This window comes from Clupea harengus, chromosome 16 (genome assembly GCF_900700415.2).
Source record: "Clupea harengus chromosome 16, Ch_v2.0.2, whole genome shotgun sequence".
NCBI lineage: Eukaryota > Metazoa > Chordata > Actinopteri > Clupeiformes > Clupeidae > Clupea > Clupea harengus.
The window spans coordinates 11,942,144-11,964,053 of NC_045167.1; the positions used below are offsets into that span (position 1 = coordinate 11,942,144).

General features: G+C 46.0%; 2 protein-coding genes across 6 annotated transcripts in view; both read left to right on the top strand.

Annotated features, from left to right (window-relative positions):
* shank3b (SH3 and multiple ankyrin repeat domains 3b) overlaps positions 1-15,274 on the top strand; it is a 24,674-nt gene extending 9,400 nt beyond the window's left edge. The window contains exons 9-24 of one of the 4 annotated variants that reach the window (XM_031582476.2): positions 11-88; positions 550-616; positions 1,506-1,767; positions 2,486-2,649; positions 3,539-3,652; positions 4,250-4,325; positions 4,552-4,634; positions 4,853-4,977; positions 5,887-6,022; positions 6,676-6,756; positions 7,299-7,322; positions 8,298-8,431; positions 8,595-8,694; positions 9,086-11,048; positions 11,378-11,407; positions 12,639-15,274. In XM_031582476.2, the coding sequence (XP_031438336.1) occupies positions 11-88; positions 550-616; positions 1,506-1,767; positions 2,486-2,649; positions 3,539-3,652; positions 4,250-4,325; positions 4,552-4,634; positions 4,853-4,977; positions 5,887-6,022; positions 6,676-6,756; positions 7,299-7,322; positions 8,298-8,431; positions 8,595-8,694; positions 9,086-11,048; positions 11,378-11,407; positions 12,639-13,218 (4,017 nt within the window). In that variant the 3' untranslated portion in view covers positions 13,219-15,274. The remainder of the gene's footprint in view (positions 1-10; positions 89-549; positions 617-1,505; positions 1,768-2,485; positions 2,650-3,538; positions 3,653-4,249; positions 4,326-4,551; positions 4,635-4,852; positions 4,978-5,886; positions 6,023-6,675; positions 6,757-7,298; positions 7,323-8,297; positions 8,432-8,594; positions 8,695-9,085; positions 11,049-11,377; positions 11,408-12,638) is intronic. The other 3 variants (XM_031582478.2, XM_031582479.2, XM_031582477.2) reach the window with 3 other exon arrangements.
* Positions 15,275-16,126: 852 nt separating this feature from the next.
* On the top strand, positions 16,127-21,300 carry LOC105897530 (thymidine phosphorylase). Of its 2 annotated transcripts, none has more exons than XM_031582622.2 (11): positions 16,127-16,388; positions 16,637-16,702; positions 16,875-17,022; positions 17,196-17,398; positions 18,088-18,186; positions 18,319-18,448; positions 18,559-18,677; positions 18,975-19,137; positions 19,749-19,976; positions 20,244-20,384; positions 20,795-21,300. In XM_031582622.2, the coding sequence occupies exons 3-11, from the start codon at positions 16,881-16,883 to the stop codon at positions 20,941-20,943; spliced, it is 1,374 nt and encodes a 457-aa protein (XP_031438482.1). In that variant the 5' UTR covers positions 16,127-16,388; positions 16,637-16,702; positions 16,875-16,880; the 3' UTR covers positions 20,944-21,300. The 2 variants fall into 2 exon arrangements, with proteins under 2 accessions (XP_031438482.1, XP_012679916.1); XM_012824462.3 differs by having other exon boundaries at positions 16,128-16,388; positions 16,637-16,738.
* The last annotated feature ends 610 nt before the right edge of the window (positions 21,301-21,910 follow it).

Here is a 21,910-nt window from a genome sequence, read left to right on the forward strand (position 1 = left end):
TCCTCCTCAGGATGGCTGTGCCAGAGTCCTGCTGTTTCGGGGAGCTAATAAGGACGTTAAGAACTACAACAACCAGACAGCATTTCAGGTGAGACAGAACAGAGGTTTACAAATACTACAACTACCAGACAACATTTCTGTTGAGGAGATACAAATGGTACATTAAATACACAGTTGTTCATTGCATTTGACAAGAAGTGGACTTTCAACTATACATTGGATCATTCAACTCTGTACATCACACACAAAATTGAAAGATACATTTACAGGACGTGTTTCATTTCCAATCACAAGCTATTGAATACATACAATACAAGTATGACCTAACAACATATTTCACCTGTTATGGGTGAAGCTTTAACATAAGCTTGGACAAGCGCTGTGAGAAAGGATGAGAGAGAGAGTGTGAGTGTGTGTGTGTGTGTGTGTGTGTGTGTGTGTGTGTGTGTGTGTGTGTGTGTGTGTGTGTGTGTGTGTGTGTGTGTGTGTGTGTGATTGTGCTGGAGTAGTCTCTGTAGTAATATAATGTGTGAACCTCACTCTCCACAGGTTGCCATCATTGCAGGAAACTTTGACCTGGCAGAGATCATAAAGGTTCACAAGCTCTCAGATGTTGGTAGGTCCACTTGTTTCTTTGTTATTCCTGTCACACACTACAATGCTTTTGATGGCCATAATCACTGTATTGATATTTGCTCTACCTTTCCCTCTCTCTTTGTACGCACCTCCTCAATTCCACTCCTTTCTCTCTATATATGTGTCTCTCCCCCTCTCTCTATCCATCCATCACCCTTATACTCCTCTCTCTCTCATCTCTGTCTTTTCCTGTCTCCATTGCTGCAACTATCCATCTCTGTCTCTTTCTCTCTGGACCTTTTCCCTCTCTCTTTCTCTCTCCATCTCCCCATCTGTCCATCCAACTCTTCTCTCTCTCCCATTCACACACTCTCTTCCCCTCCTTTACCCCCCCTCTCTCTATCTCGCCATCTCCCCATCACTCTTCTCACTCCTCCCTCTCTCTTTCTATCTCTCGCTCATCCCTCCATCTCCATCTTCCCATCTATTCTTCACTTTTCCAACTCCTCTCTCCCTCTATCTCCCATCTTTCTATCTGTCCACAGGGTTGGGGAGTAACTAGTTACATGTAACAGAGTTACGTAGTTAAATTACAAAATAAATGGAAGCGTAATCCGATACAGATACTGAGAAAAAATACGTAATTAAATTACATTTACCAATCAAAATGTTGGAGATTACTAAGCTTTAAAGCTGTAGGATATAACATTCATTCATATAACATTCAAATAGTGAGCATCGTTTTTGATTGGTTTTCTTGCTTGAGTTTGCACGGCCTCTCATCTGCCAATCAAAAAGTAATCAAATGTAATGAGTTACATTCCTTTGAGGAAGTAATTCAAATAGTTACAGTAATCGTTACGTGTAACAGGTTAACTAGTACTATACTATAACAGTTCAAGAGTAACCTTCCCAACACTGTCCATCAGTCCCTTTCAGGGAGAGCCCCTCCTACTCCGCCAGGCGTAGAGGCGGGGACAACGGTAGGTGTGTCTCCCCTCGTCGCTCCGCCCTGCTGCGCTCGGCCAGTGACAACGCTCTGGATGACAATCTGCCCGCCCCCTCGCCCGCACCTTCCTTGCGCAGCCTGCCTCCCCTGGATGCCGAGGAGACCTCCCCTTCCCAGCGTGCCCCGCAGGGACCCAACACACACACACGCAGCCTCAGGAGACACACCCGCGGCCACCTCAGGTAACACACACAGATAAACACGCGCATGCACGCACACACATACACACACACATATGGACACACACTCTCACACACACACAGCCTTAACAGAGACACCCTAAGTCTGTGTTTTTGTTCACCAACATTGATCATGCTGTACTGCATTTTTTGATTTGTATTGTAATGTTTTTTGCCTGGACACCCAGGAAGAATAGTCTCCACTACGGTGTAGACTAATGGGGATCCTTAATAAACATAAACATAAACATAAACCCTGAGGCACTTCAGGTGCACCCACAACCTCACACATATATGCTCCTATATGTCCTAATGACTGATAAACTAGTTGATTTTGTATCATATTGTAAGGTCTTATGTGACTATACCTGGCATCTTTCCCATGACAAACTTACACTAATGCAGGCAAAAACAAGACAAAAGAAATGTGTTAGTGAGAGTTGTGTTATGTTTTAAATGCTCCTCTTTGCTTGTGTGTATATGTTCATGTGTGTGTGTGTGTGTGCATATGTTCATGTATATGTGTGTGTGTATGTGTGTGTGCATGTATTCACGTGTGTGGGAATGCTTGTGTGGACAACAGGTGTGTGTCTCTCTCCAGTCCTGGCAGTCCAGTGCAAAAGGAGTCGAGTCAAGTCCAGTGTGTGTGTGTGGGTGTGTGTGTCTATGCATATATGTGTATTTTCCAACATTAACCAATGTTGCGTTGTTCCCTCTCCAGTCCTGGCAGTCCGGTGCAGAGGGAGCCCAGTCCTCCTGCGCCGTCGCGGGGGCCCAAGCGGAGGCTGTACAGCGCGGTGCCTGGCAGGACCTTCATTGCTGTGAACTCACACACTCCGCAAGGGGAGGGGGAGATAACGCTCAACCGCGGAGAGAGAGTCAAGGGTTAGTGCCTGCCTTTGTTTCATGTTTGAGTGTGTGTGTGTGTGTGTGTGTTTGTGTGTTTGTGTGTGTGCATTTGTTTGGATTTGTGTAGGTGTTATTTATTTTCCTCCACGGCCTTTGTTGCATCTCCTGTAAGGGCTGGTGTGTCCAGTATGTATTTGCATATGGATAGACCAAACTATGTCTGATGTGTGTGTGTGTGTGTGTGTTTGTATGTGTGTGTATGTGTGTGTATGTTTGTGTCTCTATGTATGTATTCTTGTGTGTGGGTGTGTGTGTGTGAATTTGAAGCAGTGTCCTTGAGCATACTTGAGTGTATTTGTACTATTGTATGTATGTCTGTATATATAAAATGTATTTTGGTCTTTTTTTACTATGGTGAGTGTGTGTGTGTGTGTGTGTGTGTGTGTGTGTGTGTGTGTGTGTGTGTGTGTGTGTGTGTGTGTGTGTGTGTGTGTGTGTGTGTGTGTGTGTGTGTGTGTGTGTGTGTGTGTGTGTGTGTGTGTGTGTGTGTGTGTTTGTGTGTGTGTGTGTGTGTGTGTATGTTTGTGTCTCTATGAATGTGTTCTTGTGTGTGTGTGTGTGTGTGTGTGTCTCTGTGTGGGTATGTTCATGTATGTGTGTGTGTGTGTGTGTGTGTGTGTGTGTGTGTGTGTGTGTGTGTGTTTGTGTCTCTTTAAATGTGTTCTTGTGTGTGGGTGTGTGTGTGAATTTGAAGCAGTGTCCTTGAGCATACTTGTATTTGTACTATTGTATGTATGTGTGTATATATAAAATGTATTTTGGTCTTTTTTTCTATGGTGAGTGCGTGTGTGTCTCTGTGTGGGTATGTTCATGTATGTGATCATATGTATGTTTGTGTGTGTGACTCCCTCTGTGTGCCTCTTAGTGTTGAGTATTGGAGAGGGAGGCTTCTGGGAGGGTTCTGTAAAAGGAAGGACTGGTTGGTTTCCTGCGCACTGTGTGGAGGAAGTTCAGATGAGACAATTCGACCCACGACTAGGTAAGAACACACAAACACACACACACACACACACACACACTCACTCACATAAACAAAGCAACCACTCCCTTCACACAGGCACACATACGGAACTGACATGCACATACTCACACAGATGTATATACACACGCACGCACGCACGCACGCACGCACGCACACATAAACAAAGCAACCACTCCCTTCACACAGGCACACATACGGAACTGACATGCACATACTCACACAGATGTATATACACGCACACACACGCACGCACGCACGCACGCACGCACGCACGCACGCACGCACGCACGCACGCACGCACGCACGCACGCACGCACGCACGCACGCACGCACGCACACACACACACACACACACACACACACACACACACACACACACACACACACACACACACACACACACACACACACACACACACACACACACACACACACACACACACACACACACACACACACACACACACACACACACACACACTTTGTTGATGGATTTGAATATCTCAGTAGAAAAATAGGAGAGGTTAATGGGAAAGGTGACACTGACATCTTGCGCTCTTTATGTGGGCTTGTTTAACTATTTGCTTGGTGCAGAAACACGGGAGGACCGGACCAAGAGGCTGTTCAGGCACTACACAGTGGGCTCCTATGACAACTATACCTCCTACAGGTATCTCTTTCCCTCCCTCTCTCTCTCTCTCCCTCTCTCTTACCCTTCCCTGCCATTATATGTCTGTTTTTTGTTCCTCCGATAGTAATGAAGCCATTCAGAAAAATAGAGGGGGCGGGAGAGGAATACAATAGAGTTCTGTATGGTTCATATATGACCTCTGACCTCTGAATCTGACCTTTGACATTTCATCCCAACCCTGACACCGGGCCGTGTCTCTGGTCAGTGATTATGTCATTGAGGAGAAGAGTGCCACCCTGCAGAAGAGAGAGAATGAGGGCTTCGGCTTTGTCCTCCGCGGAGCAAAAGGTCAGGCATACACACACACACAAACAGATACAACAAAAATATTTTAAAAATGAAGGCTGTTATCATTAAAGAAGCTCTATGTGAGATGAACAGGAATTGACAGTTTGTGTATTCAATCACGTGTGTGGATGCACCTGTGTGTGTGTGTGTGTGTGTGTGTGTGTGTGTGTGTGTGTGTGTGTGTGTGTGTGTGTGTGTGTGTTCTTGTGTGTTTCTAGCTGAGACACCGATCGAGGAGTTCGCACCAACTCCAGCGTTTCCTGCCCTCCAGTACCTCGAGTCTGTGGACCTGGAGGGTATTGCCTGGAGAGCGGGGCTTAGAACAGGAGACTTCCTGATTGAGGTAAAGAAAATCTATCTATCCAATGAAGCCATTGTCTAGTTTATTATTTCTCTGTATTTCTCTGTGCATATCATTCTGTGTCATCGCACAAAATGGTTTCTGTTGTATGAAAAACCTCTTTCTGCCTGTCCTTTGACCTGTTCTGCCCTTTTCAATACTCCTTATCTCTGTTCTTCATGCTCAAATCTGCACGATCACATTAAGAAAGTCGAAAGCAAAAGGCTGCCGAATTTCCAGAAATGAGTTCACTGTTGCTAGAGCCATTATGTAACTTATATAGATACATGTGTATGTATACTATTCCAAGAATAAAAAAAAGAATACAGATATACTAAAACACACACTCTCTCTCTCTTTCTCTCTCTCTGTCTGTCTTGTTCTGTCTTTCTCTTTCTGTATATGTATGTATACATGTATAGAAACATGTTAAATATATTTACTTTTCAGGTTAAACAAGTGTGTCAGGTTATGACATGATACAATATATTTTACTGCCAAAACAGCTGAAGGTCCCTGTCCTAAAAGGATAGCCATTTATTTTTTTCATTTTTGTAAAGGTCTTATTTCTGTATATTTCTCACAGTGAAAAAGAAAGTGCTCCTCTCTTGTTCTGTTCACTTCTGTTCTGGCAGCCAGGCTTTGCTATGTCTACCTGTTTCCTGAGCCTGTGCTTACTCAGGATTTGCTTCTGCTTCGTGACTCTAACAGATAGGAGATACTCTGCCAATTTATACTCTCTTTTTATGGTCAGATAGAAGTTCATTCTACTTTAACTGGTAGTTCACTTTCTCCAATGTCCCAAATAGTCTTCTTTTGCTTGTTTGATGATTTTATTGAAACAAATATGTGGTTTCTCTCTCTCTCTCTCTCTCTCTCTCTCTCTCTCTCTCTCTCTCTCTCTCTCTCCAGGTGAATGGAGTGAGTGTGGTGAAGGTAGGACACAGACAGGTGGTGTCTCTGATCCGACAGGGAGGCAGCTGCCTGGTCATGAAGGTTGTGTCTGTGTCTCGCAAGCCAGATACCGGAGATGTAGTCCGCAAGAAAGGTGTGTCTGTGTGTGTGTGTGTGTGTGTGTCTGTTACTTGTGTCGAGTTGTACCTGTTTGTTTGTGTGTTTGTTTTTTATACAATATACAAAATACAATACGAATGTGGTCTGCAACGATGATGTCATGTGGGCGACAGTGGTTCAGGAGTGTGTCTGAGTACTCAACAAAAGAAAACGGTGATACGCCACCTATGATTATATCATTATCACGCCAATATGACCTTAATACTAGGGAGCGAAGCTCAGTGATAGTGCTACTGTGGCTTAACTACGAGCTTGTCAAGTTGTAAGGAGAGCTAGTGCTGATAATGGACTGATATTCCATCAGTGTTTATTCGTTTATACATGTATTACTTCCTTTAACTCTAACAACTAAGCAAGTCTGCTTGAAATGACATAAAATTGCAGCCGTCATAATCTGCATAATTCTGATTTAGTAAGGCCAGGCAACAAATGTTGAAGTGTATAAGTGTTGTAGTACAAATATAAATGTCTATCTAAATTATCAGTTATCTTTTCTATTTTGATAGCAGAAATGTTCCCTTCTGGGATTACTCCTTCACTAAACAGCTTTGTAGCGGGTTTGGGGAATGAGACTTATTTAAGGGGAGTGCGGCAGCCATGTAAATGTGTGTCTCTCCCGTCCCACAGCTCCCCCGCCCCCCAGGAGAGACCCCAGCACGAGCCTGACCCTGCGGTCCAAGAGCATGACCTCTGAGCTGGAGGAGTTGGGTAAGAGACACACACACACACACACACACACACACACACAAACACACAAGCCTGACTCTGCGCTTCAAGAGCATGGCCACTGAGCTGGAGAAGCTGGGTAAGAGAGAGAGAGAGAGAGAGAGAGACACACACACACACACACACACACACACACACACACACACACAAACACACACACACACGTGCACCCACACATACACCCACACTCACATGCTTTCTCTCAGAAACGTGGATGAACTGTCTCACTCATACATGCAGATTCACACATTCCATACACACATTCACAGGCAAACCAGCACACTCATATCCATTCACCCCAGTATACACTCACTCACCCAGAAACTCACACATCCACACACACTCACTGACACATAAACACACACTCACATACAGTATGCACACACTCACTGACACAAACTTAGGCATGAACACAAACTCACTGATACATAAGCACACACACACACACACACACACACACACACACACACACACACAACTATGAGCATTTTCAGACAGATTTGTCCCTGGTTCTCACCCACAAGCATCCATGCGGAGGCGAAGAGGGGGTGAGTGCTACTGACATCATCATCATGAGACGGATGACATCATTTTATCATATCATCCCAGTCTCTGGAGTGCCTAGTGGCTCTGAACATAGAGTGTGGTTTGGGCATTGTTGGTTTGTAGTGGTGGATGACTATACTTTTGGTGAAAAGCCTTGTTTGGTATTGAATATGTGTGTATGCGTCATGTGAAGTGTTGTGATTTTTGTGAAGAAGAAGTGCTTATTATGTAAATGTGCTGTGGTTATTTTTGTGTGACAGTGTCAAGCATTGTGTATATAATTTCTGTGTTTGTTGTAAAGATGCGGTTTGGCATTTGTGTTGAGCTTTGTTTTAAAGTGAACGTCATGTTACGTATTTGTTTTCTGAACGTGGTTTGTGAAGGCTGTTCTGAATCTTTGGACATGGATATTTGTTCTGTGAATGACGACTTTGCATTGAACATCAGGTGTGGAGCGTGTCAGTTATGAACTTGCACTAATATGGGTTTGTACGGTTATGTACAGAGTATGCAGTGACAAAAAGTTATTTTCTTGCTTTTGGAGCTTCTTGTGTGAGCATGTCCAAGGATGGTGTGATGGGATATGTTGGTGTCTATATGAGTGTGTGTCAGCATTGACCAAGATGATTTTCACAGCAAGATTTTTACAAAACATGCAGGAAGAAATGTCCACATGTTAATAGGCTTTTGGAACTGCCTGGTTTGAGCATGTCTTAGTGTTGTGAGTGTGTGTCAGTGTTTGGTGGACTATGTCAATGCGTGTGTGTATTTGTGTGTGTTAAGTGTATTTTCCGTGTGTGTCTTTGTTTAATCTGTGTTCTGTGTATGCGTGTGTATGTGTGTGTGTTATGTGTGTATGTGTATGTGTGTGAGAGAGAGAGAGAGAGAGAGAGAGCAAGACAGAGAGAGAGTGAGAGAGAGAGTGTGTGTTAAGTGTATGTATTAGAGTGTGTTAAGTACCTGTTTTGTTCCTGCAGAGAAGCTGGATGAGATGCTGAGCAGCAAAGAGCCAGTGGTGGTGATGAGGCCACGCCCCTCAGAGGCGGACTCTCGTGCCGCCACCGTCAAGCAGAGACCAATCAGCCGGAGAATCACACAGGCAGAGATTAGTGTAAATTTCACACACACACACACACACACACACATACACACACACACACACACACACACACACCTTCTTTGTACAAATGTTTTTTACCCAGAAACTCTCTCTCACACACATCTGTGAGTGTGAATATTGACTGTATGTTTGGTCATTTCTGCTGTTTGACTAGAATCTCATGGAGAGGCAAGGAATGTCTCCACCTTCTGGGCTGGGTTTGGATAAAAGTCACATGCAGCTGCCTAGAGGAATGTCCAGAACCAAATCCTTTGGTAAACACACTCACACACACCTAAAATCTCCATCCAACACACAAGCACGCACAGACACACACACACACAAAACCACACAATATATTTAACTTTTGGATTTTATACAATGTACTGTGGAGAAAGGCATTTGACACCATGACTGATTTGGCTAGTAATAATAAAAGAGATAAATATAATGATGGTAATAATCTCATATATAATGTCATAAATCTTTATGCTGTGACAAGCGTGACACTTAAACCCAAACAAAGTGTTACCAAAAAGGTTCTTAATCTCATATTGAGTATTATCTCAATCTCAAGGGACACATATTTGTCATAATAATAAAGTAAGGATAAATAAGTATTAAATGTCATAAATCTCCGTGCTGTGACATGCGTGTTACATGCAGAGATGTTTCACACAGGAGCCCCTGAGGATGACAGAATCTCCGCTCTGATTGGAGAGCACCGGTTTCCACGGAGCTCTTCCATGACGGACAGCTTCCATAGCATCCCACCCCCGCCTCAGACCGCTCCCCCTCCACCCCCGGCTCCTTACTACATGGACTCGGGCCCGCCTCCAGCCTTCCTTCCCCCACCCCCTCCGTCCCGCACGGCCAATCAGTCGCGCTCGAGCTTCCGGCCAGGCGCGGAGCCCAAGCTGCACGGGCCGGTGACGACGGACAGGCAGAGGAAAGCCCGCTCCATGATTATCCTGCAGGACACCGCCCACCTGCCCGTCGAAGCCACCGCCATCGCCCGCCCGGCCACGCCCACCTCGGCCCACGGCCAGCAGGAGCGAGGGCGTCGGCGGAACCCCGCCGTGGAGAACCCGTACGCCAACGTGGGCCGTCTGAGTACGCTTTACACGCCCGCCAAGCCCCAGCGCAGGAAGAGCCCGCTGGTCAAGCAGGGCCAGGTGGAGGAGGGCGGGGTGGGCGGAGGCAGTCAGGAGAGGGTGGTGATCCGGGAGCCGTCTCCTGTCGGGACATTGCGGATCCCGCACAGCAGTCGGGCGGAGCAGTTCCAGCAGCAGGTGCTGTCGGAGCGCGCCCGCATAATTCCGCCGGGGGCGCGCCGCCGCCCCAGCGTCTTCCTGTCCGTGGAAGGGGGCGCCACTGAGCCGCTGACGGCCCCGTTGCATTCGCAGTCCCACTCCATGGACGAGCTGGCCGAGCTGCCCCCGCCTGCGCCCATGCTCTCGCCCGGCCCCCCGCCCGGAGGCTCCACCTTCATCCACCCGCTCACCGGGCGACCCCTCGACCCCGCGTCCCCACTTGCGTTGGCCCTCGCCGCACGAGAGCGGGCGCTGAGCGGAAGAACCACGCCCACCACGCCGACCACGCCCTCGCCGTCACCCACACCCAGCCAAGGCCGAGGGGCGGAGAGACCCGAGACGGAAGGTGGGGCCACTACGCCGACAGCAGTGGAGGCCACGCCGCCTCAGTCCTGGAGGGACGAGCCTATCAGCATCATCGAAACCCCGCCCAGCGAGATCATTATCAGTAGAAGCAGCCCGGTGTCGGGGCGGAGTCCCGAGGAGACGCCCGCCCCTTCCAGCCTGACGGACACTGAGCACAGTCCAACCACGGTCCGAGTTCCCTCCCCGGCCCCGCCCCTGGCCATCTTATCAGGGCGGAGCATGACCATGAGCTCGGAGGAGGAGGCGGAGCCGTACACCGTGACCCTCCCCCCGGCCTTGCTGTCGTCCAGCGACGAGGAGACGCGCGAGGAGCTCCGCAAGATCGGCCTGGTCCCTCCACCGGAGCCCTTCTCCAACGGCCTGATGATGAAAGACGCGCCCATCAAATCCCCCCTCACACTCGCCGCCACCAGCCCCCGCCCTGTGGTTGCTGCTGCTGCTGCTGCGGCCACCGTGGCAACCTCCGCTGCCTCAGCCTCCTCCTCCTCGGGGGGCAAGTGTGACTCGGCCGCCGACTCCGGCGTGGAGGACCCGCACCTCGAGACCACCAGCACCGTGTCCACCGTCTCCAGCATGTCCACGCTGTCCTCCGAGAGCGCCGACTCGGCGCACGCCAAGCCAAAGTGCGTGGTGGCCCGGGGACGTCCGGCGGCGCTGCTGCGCGACCCGCTGCTCAAGCAGTCGTCCGACAGCGAGCTGCTCCCCCACGTGCAGGGCGGTGCGGGGACCCCCGGGAGGCCGCGCTACCTCTTCCAGAGGCGCTCCAAGCTGTGGGGGGAGGTGGAGCCGCGCACCGCGCAGCAGCAAGAGGCAGGGGCGGGGACCAACGAGGGCCGGCCGGCAGCCATGGGCGCGGAGCTCCTGGGCAAGGACTCACACTCGCTCGGGGAGGAGCCTATCGTCGGGGCAGCTCTCGACCCCGGTAGGAGGTCCCCTGTGGGAGGGGCAAGGTGAGCGAAAGTAACACACCTGAGTGGATGTACCTGCCTAACTCGTTGCCAGACTTGCGTTCACTGGTATAGCACACCCGCTGCTGAACACGCCTTGCTGTTAGAGACACTGCATAGTTAAAAAGCACACTCCTACTCGTAACACATGTGCCAGGTTTAAACAATGCCACCTCACAAATGCGTCCACGGACACAAACACACTCACTCACTCACTCACTCACACACACACGAGGCTAACACAGCTTTATTGTAGCATTCCTGAGTGTCCTGACGGCTGCACCTCTCCTGGTTAACCCTGTTTTTCTTTGTCCCTCTCTGTGTTCCTGCAGATGTGAGGAGGAGGACGGAGAGAGTAAATCGTAGGTTTTAGCTCTGTGGGTAAAATCCAGGTCTTTTATCCCTCTTAGGTCAATAACCACTATAAAACGCCAATAACCATTAAGCTCCCTACCGAGCATGAGGGAATTTAACTGAAGCCTAGTTTGGGTATTAACCTGTTCCTTTTCTAACTACGACTACCACAAAATTTTACGATATAACTCTCCTTCACTGACATCTGCATGAAAAACAGGCCAGTGTCTCACTTATAAAACATCCAGACACTTAGTAATGTGTCACTTACAAACACCAACAATGGCAGCATTCAAAGTAAATATCAAAAAGTGCATTTCCATCTGCCTCAAAAAAAAAAACGTTGCCTTGAGAGGGCCCTGTAATGTTTCAATGCGTGTATAGATGCTGTCATTGTTTGTCTCTGTAAGCAGGAAAGCCTGCCTTTGGGTATGTTTGTGTCGTCTGAAAAGCAGAGGCTGTCTTTTGTCTGAAAAGCTTTACAGAACGCCACTGCAGTATGTTAATGGGGTTATCTGAAGACGCTGAACATACCCTCCTCGTTTTGCATCTGCTTATTGTACAACATTAACTAAGTCCTCTGCATTCTCAGCCTGTTGTAAAAAATAAAATCATGCACACTACAAACACACACACACACACACACACACACACAAACACACGTATGCACACACACATTACACTGTGCAGGGGATTCAAGCTGAAATTTCTTATTTTAGAAATTAACCATTTAGATTTTTAACTGAGAGGTACGTCACTGCGCATCTAGTTTCCCTTGTCTTTCTCCCTTCTTCTTTCACGCTCTTTTCCACTCTATTCCTCCCTGGAGCTGTAGACTCACTAGTTACGCTGAAGTGAGCGCAAACTCACATGAACATAGCCATTCAGCAATTAGACAGACTTGTTACAGCTGATATCACTATGAAATCCCCACATGAACACAGACATATGTTGCACCCTGTTGCATTTGTGGAGACCTCGCTTTGATTACGTAACACCCTTTTTACTCTCTCTCAATATCTCTGTACCTCCCTCCGCCTGTGTCTTCTTAAAGGTGCAGTGCTTTATTATGATCCATACAGTATACCAGCCAGTCAACACATTGCTTCAGGATGGGATGTTGAGCTCAGATATTAACAACCTTTCGCCAGAATCGAGGACTGCACCTTTAATCTCACCTTTACCCACAGTCTTGCCTAATCTTTCCTCTTCCTCCCCCTTCCTCCTCCTCCTCCTCAGGTTGTTCAGCAGTCTGGGGGAGCTGCACACCATCTCCCAGCGTAGCTACGGAACCACCTTCACCATCCGCCCAGGCACCCGCTACCCGGTGACGCGTCGCACGCCCAGCCCCGGTGCCACGCCCGAACGCAGCGAGCCGCTGGGCCCTGTGCGCACTTTCGGCTCCCCCCAGCACCCCCACCACCACCACCACACCATCCTCAAGTCGTCCAGCCTCAGCCTGCCGCAGGAGCCCAAGGAGGTACGCTTCGTCATGCGCAGCGCTAGCGCCCGCGCCCGCAGCCGCTCGCCGTCACCTTCGCCGTGCGCCTCGCCGTGCCCTTCGCCCGTGCTGGGGGGCCCGCTCATGGCGCTGCGGCCCTTCCGCCAGCGCCCGCTGGCGCTGTGGAACAAGTACGACGTCGGGGACTGGCTGGAGAGCGTGGGGCTGGGCGAGCATCGCCCGCGCTTCCTGGAGCACGAGATCGAGGGCGCGCACCTGCCCGCGCTCACCAAGGACGACCTGGCCGAGCTAGGGGTGACGCGCGTCGGGCACCGCATGAACATCGAGCGCGCGCTCAAGCAGCTGCTGGAGCCTTGAGGCCGCCGCAACACTCGCCGCTCCTCCTCGTGGCCACTGCACAAGTTGAAACATCGTCTCCGTACAGATGTAGTATTTACACTGGAGTCCGGCACAGTTGTTGCACAACCCCCTTCCAATAATCCAAACACAGCCACCGACAATCCACCCCACCCCACAAATTGCCACCCGCCCACTCACCCCCATCCCCCCTCCCTCCACACACATCAACACAGAAAAACAACCCACTAAAAATGAACATGCATACCATACATGGAATTTATAAAATAACATGGGGTATAGTATCCATACCCCACACCCCTTCCCCCCAGAACACATAAATAAATAAAGACCCCACTAACAGCCACGTAACATCCTCACTTTCCTAATTACTTTTCTCAGTCACAGAATCAGCGTATATCTACCCTCTGACTAGTCCAAACTGTTGGTTTATCACCTCCTTCCCTTACCAGGTTATCCCAGTCCAGTTAGTCGCTGTGGTTTAACAGAAGACTGGGTTTGAACCGACTGGGCCTGGGTTTACTGAGGCTGATTTAAAGTAAAAAGTAATGATTGAGATCTATGGTGAAGGAGATTGAGATCTATGGTGAAGGAGATTGCCTTTGGAGAGCTTTCTGCTCTCTACCTTTTTAAGCAACCTTTGAGCAGACTCTGCCTCCATCTAGATTTAATAAAAATGAAAGTATTTTCAGCTAACTTTTATATGTATGAATTAAAACAGGTTATATATTTAAGATGGATCGAATTGTATTGCGTATGAATGCAAACTGAAGTTTAACTTCACAATTTAACCTTATATTGTGTCTTTAAAAAGTTTGTGGTAGTTAATTTGGTCAGATTTTCAGCTATTTTACCTTTGAAGCAAAGTCCCTTATCACAATTATTGCTTTCTATTAATCTGTGCTTTATGACTAATATGATGTTCCCAATATATTTATTTTATTCTGTTTACAAAGTCATCTCAGAAATGTTGTTGGAAGAAGGCATTTGAGAAATAAGTAAATGTGGCAGATGTCTGTAAATATGTTATTTTTTCTTTCTTTCTTTCTTTTCCACTCAAACAGAAGCAATGAAAATGTGTGTTATTTACATGCTGACTATGATTGCTCTGAGGGCTGTGATGTTTGCTCACCTCTGTGAATGACATACAAAGATCAGGTGCTATGTTACAAAGCCATCTGCACACACACACACACACACAAGCTCACACCTACACATATATCCAGTTACACAATTAGTCAGTAATGAAAACGTGCATGCATACACAAGTGCTTAATCTCATATCTGCAGTGTACAAAATGACGCACGTAAAAACAGGACACATGCAAAGGCAAAACACGAGGATAGCGTTGCCATTCCAACAGTCAGTATGTTAGAGGGCTCATAGGTCTACTCATATTCACATCCCACAAACGGCAGAAGTACCTCAAACACACAAACACGTATGCACGCACGCGCTAACACACACAGACACACACACCCTTGGGCTTGAACAGGCCGACAATCTTATTCATGCAGCATGTGAATATGTGTCCGCAGTGTGTGGTTGAACTGTTCTGGCAAGTGACAATGGACAGCATCCGCCACATTCATATACAAAAATGGAATACGTCTCCAAAAAAAAGGACTAAACCTTTTTGGTATTTATTGTTGGACTCTAAATCAAATGTTGGCCGATATCTACTCTAAACGGAAAAAACATGTACCAAATATTACAACTGGCGTTACGTGTGTGTCTTTGAAAAACTTTCTTCAATTCTCAGGCTGTATGGAGTGGATAAGGTGCTCTAGCGCCCTCGTCTGGACATAACGATGGAGCTCTCTCGTTTCTCGTTTTTGTACAGACAGAAAGCCGTTCAATCCAACCGTTTTTCTAACAAATGGAAATCAATAGGACCTTGTTGGAATTCAATGGACATTTGTATTCGTAAACTAATTTTGTGGACAATATACGGAACGAAAACAGGGTTTATCAGACATAGCCTTTTCAAGTTGAAATTATAACTGTTCAATATTTTGAGCCCTGACAAAATAGAATTGCTTAATTCTGAATCTATACATGTTCTCATTATTACACGGGAAATGTTCACACAGCATTGACCGAGTTGAAAACAGTCAAGGAGTGGGCCTACTAGCCAGGCCTATCAAAGCATTACTGGTTGAGAAAACTAAGGCAAAAAGGGGTTACATATGAGATATGAGGGCTATAAACTGTGGGAGCTGATGGGCTACATAGAGTCTAAACTAATAATCCCACACCCCTAAACTACCTCTCAAATGTCCAGATGTAATACGCGAAATCTGTTAAGGTATGGGCAGACCATTCTGTGGTTTTCATAGAAACTGAATTCCGGCCGCTTTAACGGTCTCTTGAAGCACCTGACCTCTATGTAGACTCATTTTGGCCACATTTAACTTCGGGGAAGCGCATATGTTTTTTTTGCTGACAGCTGTGTCAAATCGAAACTTTATTTGGGCGTGTATGGAGAAGTTGTGTTGTTAGGCTGTGCTGTTGTGTCAGTGTTGGATGATTTATTTGTCATTGATTTGAAAGAATGTTACAACATAGTCTGGTATTTCGTATTAGTTTCCCTGTGCAACTGGGGAAGGACTGTGTGCACTGGTATTAGGCCTACAGTTAATGGGGGGGGAGGGGGTAAGGGTAGCATTTAATACAGAGCAGCGACTAAGATGGATGAATTGATGGATGGATGAAGATGGGGAGAACAGGATGAATATAACGATGTAAGAAGCATTGAAAAAAAAAAGTGTACATATTAAAGAAAAAAATGTGAGCCATTATTATCATATTACATTAGATAAATTGTTGCTAAAATGCATGAATTGCGTCATTCAATTTAGCGTCATTGGTAGTCGCGTACTGGCCCGCTCCCAAGCTCTACAAAATGCATTTGCAACTGTCAGGTGTTGTGATGCCAGGATGCAGTCTATAGCCTATAGACATACATTCCACTTATGTTAATTCTTTTTAAAGCCAAGGAGGCGTCCACCTAATACCCGCGTGGAGGCGAGTCTTGTTAATGACTGACGTGTGTGGTGGTAGACAATTTTCTCATAGTACAGGACAGAGTCCAAATTGCATTTGTTCAAATCTACTAGAGGTCAGCGCCAGACAACCGAACACAACTCTACTCACGCTTGCCTCACGGGTGCAATACCATATGCCGTTTCATTATATTTGTTAGAATGAAAAACTAGTTTTGAATACTATCACCATGTTTGAAATGTATTGGTCTGTTAATAGCCGAGTGACAGCTGATTTTCCAAAGTGAAGTTGGCAATTTTTCCGATGCGCCATTTCAGGAAATTGAATGTGAAAGTATTTGTTCGGTAAATTAGCGCGTTCAGTGATTGGGCGCTGACCTCTATAATACGTTTTGATTTGGTGTCCTGACAGGATAACCTGGAGAAAGTGCCTTGCACTCTGGAAGCCTGAAATCACAGCCACTTATCTCCTGCCAAGGTGTACTGTTCTACCATCATTTTAGTCAAGTGTTTCGTAAGTTTTGAACATTCTAAAATATATCGTAGATACAATTTAAAAAATATATACAAGTTATTGATAAAGTTAGTTAGATTATCTGCAATGTTTGCCCTGTAAGAGTAATTCATTTTATCCGGGTTATCCGCGTTAGGAGGTGATGTCGTCCTCGGAGGTAGAGTGCGGTCCCAGTTTTCCGGAGTTGATACGACGCAAGCGGGATGGTGGACAGCTCTCCAAGCAGGAGATTGGTGCTTTCATGCGCGGGATCACGTCTGGGAGCATCCAGGAGGGTCAAATAGGTGCGTAGGTACGCTAGCATTTTATACAGAACAGCGGCCCAGATGGATTCATTAATGGATTTTTGGATGTCAGTGTACATATAAAAGAAAAACATTAACTATGTATTAGTATTGTAGATTTATGGTAGATAACAAAGCTATAATACGGGTGTGGGTCTCCTTGGAATCTCCAGGCGCTATGTTGATGGCGATTTGGCAGAAAGGTATGGTGGCCGAGGAGACCGTGGCCTTGACTCAAGAGATGATGCACTCTGGCGAAGTTCTGCAATGGCCAAAGGCCTGGGATGGGCTTGTGGTTGATAAGCACTCTACCGGTGGTGTTGGTGACAAGATCAGCCTGTCTCTTGCGCCAGCACTGGCGGCCTGTGGTGTCAAGGTGAGAGATAAACCACTCTTTTGGAGTTTGTGACGGTCCAAACTGCTGCAGGAATATAAATAACAGTTCAAGACTTCTATGGACAAACATAGCAGATATAATTTTTTAGACAAATATTCTTCTTTACTTCGCCTGCTCATACTGACATAAAACATTTCATTTCAGTACCTGTGTGCATGTGGTTTGCTGCCAAGGAAATAGTACACTATCTCAATTTGAATGTGAAACAAAGATACTACTCAGATTGTATTGCTTATAACTTTCAGTTTCAATCACTTTGCATTCTAGCATTTGTTCATGTCCAAATATAGCACAGCAGGGACAAGGTTAAATATTCAAAATTCTGTACAAGTTTAACAAATGTAAACAGAATAAAAGTGAGTGTCTCTATCAGATGGGCAAAGTGCCAGAGGGCCACTGCAAGCAGGTGTGTCTGTGGGAGATTACAAGGAAACATCCCCCTCGCGATTCCCCATGACTTTCAGTCCAGTCGAAATCTGCAGAAATCATTACATAATCATTGCATAATAATGTCTTAATGTAAATGAATATTCAATGAAATAGATAGCCTATGTTTTTTGGGTGGTGTGAATGATTTAGAGTTTTGATCCTATTTTCTTTGACACTGCTAATGACTATGACATGACTGTTAATGAATGACCCTGATAATCATGCTGATGGTCCCGTAGGTGCCTATGATAAGCGGACGAGGGCTTGCACATACTGGGGGAACTCTAGATAAACTGGAGTCCATTCCTGGATTCACAGTCACCCAGCCAGTGGAGAAGGTAAAACCCAGCCCTGTACAGGTTGAACAGGATACACAAAAAAGTTTTGAGCATGACCACTGCTTGATATGTATTCTTAAATGTAATCTCTCCATTACTGATGGGTGGGACTGACAGGTGTGTCCGTTTTAGATTCGTCAGATCTTGGAGGATGTTGGCTGTTGCATTGTGGGTCAGACTGAAACTCTTGTGCCTGCTGACCGAGTTATGTATGCGCTCAGAGACGCCACATCCACTGTGGACAGTCTGCCACTCATCACAGGTATACTACAGAGCACACTAGTGCATTTTCAAAGACCAAACCATCTGTGTCTCTATATAGTCTATGCAATTCAAGTAAATTTCTTCCTCTGTGTGCCTGTGGGTATGTAGGATCTATCCTATCTAAGAAGGGGGCAGAAGGTCTGAATGCATTAGTGTTGGACGTGAAGTTTGGCAAAGCAGCTCTGTATAAGGACTTGGACAGTGCCCGTGGTCTTGCACAGTCAATGGTGTGTTTCCTTGTTCCTTGTTTTTTTTGCACACATTTTCCTTTCACTAACTCCATTAAAACCCCCCATCATCTTTATTACACTTTATTACTTCTGTGAGGAATCTTCTGGCTTTAATGTTTCGAAACACAAAGTTTTTAAAGTGACTACACTTTGGATTACATACTATTAACTGCATTGTTTCAAAGAAATATAGACCAAATCAACACACTGTTACATGACTATGCTATATTTCTAACTACATGAAATAGATTTGTATTTATTTCCCAGCTGAATCTTATCCCCCTCTCTCTACAGGTAACTGTAGGCAACGGCATGGGCATACGAACAGGGGCGGTGCTTAGCCGTATGGATGCACCGATTGGTCGAATGGTGGGAAACACCTTGGAAGTGTGTGAGGCACTAGAGTGCTTAAAGGGACAGGGACCTGACGACCTGGAAGAGCTGGTCAAATCTTTGGGTAGGGGTCAATAGCAAAGCAAACACAGACGAACGCAAGGAAAATACCCTCTAAGACTAATTAAATTCACTGTTTCTGTTGAAATGCATTGATTGAAATTCACTTGAAAATACCTTTGTGAACATTTCCAATTATGCAATGACTTTGACATTAGCGATAAGATTCTGTTTTTATAAGTGAACTTGACCCAGTAGGCTGCACCCATGATGAATATTTTTTCACAGAAAAAAACATGTTGAGATTGTTTTTCCTAAATTGTTGGTGTTTTGTCAGCACCCAAACAAATATAACCCCTCTAGTAAGTGTTCTCTCCACAATCCCATTTATACTGCCAGACCCTGGCCTTTACATAGTTTAGAGAGCTTGTGATCATGACACACATTATTCCCTTTCGGTGTAGGACTGTTTAATTTGTGTTACCACAGACCTTTAGCTTTAATCCAAAGTTATATTATATCAGCATGTATGCGTCCTGAATATCAAACCCTTAACCGATGGTGTTGTTGGTACACTTTGTGCTCCCAGTAAGTTTGCTATAAATGACAGATTGCTAAATGACAGAAAGTAGATTTGGTGTGTTCTTACCCACTGTCGTCACCATGTGCGGCCAGGTGGGTACCTGCTATGGATGAGTGGGCGCACCGCCTCCTTGGAGCAAGGACAGGAAGCACTGGCCAAGGTCCTTCATAACGGGGCGGCCTTGCAGAAATTCGAGGCCATGCTACAGGCCCAGGGGGTGTCCGCAGATATCGCCCGATCCCTCTGCTCCTCTCAGTGTGACTACTTCCTCCATCTGAAACCAGCTGAACACAAGACAGAGCTGACAGCACAGAGTGATGGTAATGCATGGTTTCACTCACCCACACACAACACAAGCAGGCCTGCCGCTGCAGGGGAGAACTGTGGCGTGTAAGGGTGGTAATTTTGTCCCTACAAAGCTGAGGTTAAATTCAGCATGTTAATGATTCCGATGCCTACACCCATTCTCACTTACATAACCCCTTCCTACATACACACAGTGAGAAATATATTTGTTTTTATTAAAATATTCAAATGTTTCTTGTTAAAATGGTATGAATGTGTTGGGATTTTTTTTTTATTGACAGGTACCGTTGTCGACATTGATGGCATGGTACTGGCTCAAGTGCTCCATGCATTAGGGGCAGGGCGCACAAAGGCTGGAGAACCCATCAATCACAGTGTGGGGGCCGAGCTTCTGGTTATCCTGGGGCAGAAGGTTAAAAAAGGTAAGTCCTACTGAATCAGTGTTGTTTGAGTGTCTACTATAGTCATCACAGGGTGTCCTTGATGGCCATGCAGTGTTGGTGTTTGGGGGGGAACGCTTGGGAAGAGATAGGGATGCCCAAGGTGTTAGCGGCCTAGCTTAGGCAACCTATCCATCCATACAGATATACATACATTACATATATATTTACATTTACGGTTTTATGCGAAGTGACTTTCTATTGAGGAACAATAATCAAGCTACAAGATAGAAACATATACGCACACACACATACATAACGCATATGCCTATATTACCTGAAAGGACAATGGTCTCTGCTTGGCTGTATGAAGAACTATGTGTTCTTCTATGATGTCTGTGAAAGGCTCAAAGTTAAGAGAATTCAGTGACCGACTGGGTTGTGCTTTTCAGGAGAACCTTGGCTCCGGATCCACTACGATTCGCCCGCACCGAATGCAAAGCAACACTCTGACCTGCAGGCTGCCTTGCTAGTTGGCAAGGCTGACAGTTACCTTGCCAGCCCCCGGGTGGCCGAGTTTATTCTGCCTCCTAAAATGTAGCACCTTACCCTTCCCCATGGAATTGATGTGGGACAGAAGCACACAACAAGGCCTCTATAATTCGAGACCGCTGTTTTTATACTTTTTTTTTTAAATATTACAAAATGTTTTCCTGTTCACAAACCCCATTCATTTGAACAGCTCTTCCTCTGACACATAAGGATGTTCACACGTGAACACACAAATGGACAGTGGAACCCGTAGCCAGTTGCCATGGTAACGCAGAGAGACATCTTCTAGACGTTGCGATGAAAGTGCCTTGGCATTCTCTGAAGTGGTTGTCAAAGGCGGGTATAAGAAAAGAACATGTTGTCTTAAATGTATTGATGAAATAAATAAGCTCAAAGTTCACCTTGATTTGAATCTTTGCCATGTTTGTTGACACATAGCCCCAATTACATCTCTCTTTTAAGGATTTGTGCCTGTGAGACTTCTCCTAAATAGTGCCCCCTACTGGTCAGTTATATTGCTGATCTGGGGTGCTTTTCCAAAAAGTGTCCACCAGGGAGAGGACATTCATATAGAATGTGTTACTGCTTGGTTCACTTTATCAGTGAACGGTTTCAGTTAGATGGCTTCTAAAGATGACTGCTCCTTTGAATAAAATGGCTCAGGCTGGAACTTTATATTTGAGCATGAAAAGGTGCAACAAAATACTTGTATTGTTTGTAATAGCCATCTCCACAAAGAGCTCCCACAGCACTCCCTGCTTAATCTGTCTCACCCCCTTGGAGGGAGAAGCCAGTTCCTGCGTTGTGTATGCATACCGCGCCACCTTAGGCACTTAATGATCTTCAGATGACTATAGTTCCTAAAAACAATATAATGAATATGAATACAACACATCAATGTTTAGTCTTGAATTGATCCTTACAATATGGGAGATAGTCTGATCATGCTTTCATTGCAATCTAAAGTATCTGCACATGATTGTGTATTTGACTAGAAGCTAACTACTTTAGTTCTG

Bases quoted from the DNA above. Each gene is read 5' to 3' on its own strand.
- LOC105897530 (XM_031582622.2), top strand. From the start codon at position 16,881: ATGTCGTCCTCGGAGGTAGAGTGCGGTCCCAGTTTTCCGGAGTTGATA. The intron at 18,187-18,318 runs GTAAAACCCAGC...TGTCCGTTTTAG, and splicing joins TCACCCAGCCAGTGGAGAAG to ATTCGTCAGATCTTGGAGGA. The intron at 19,977-20,243 runs GTAATGCATGGT...TTTTATTGACAG, and splicing joins GCTGACAGCACAGAGTGATG to GTACCGTTGTCGACATTGAT.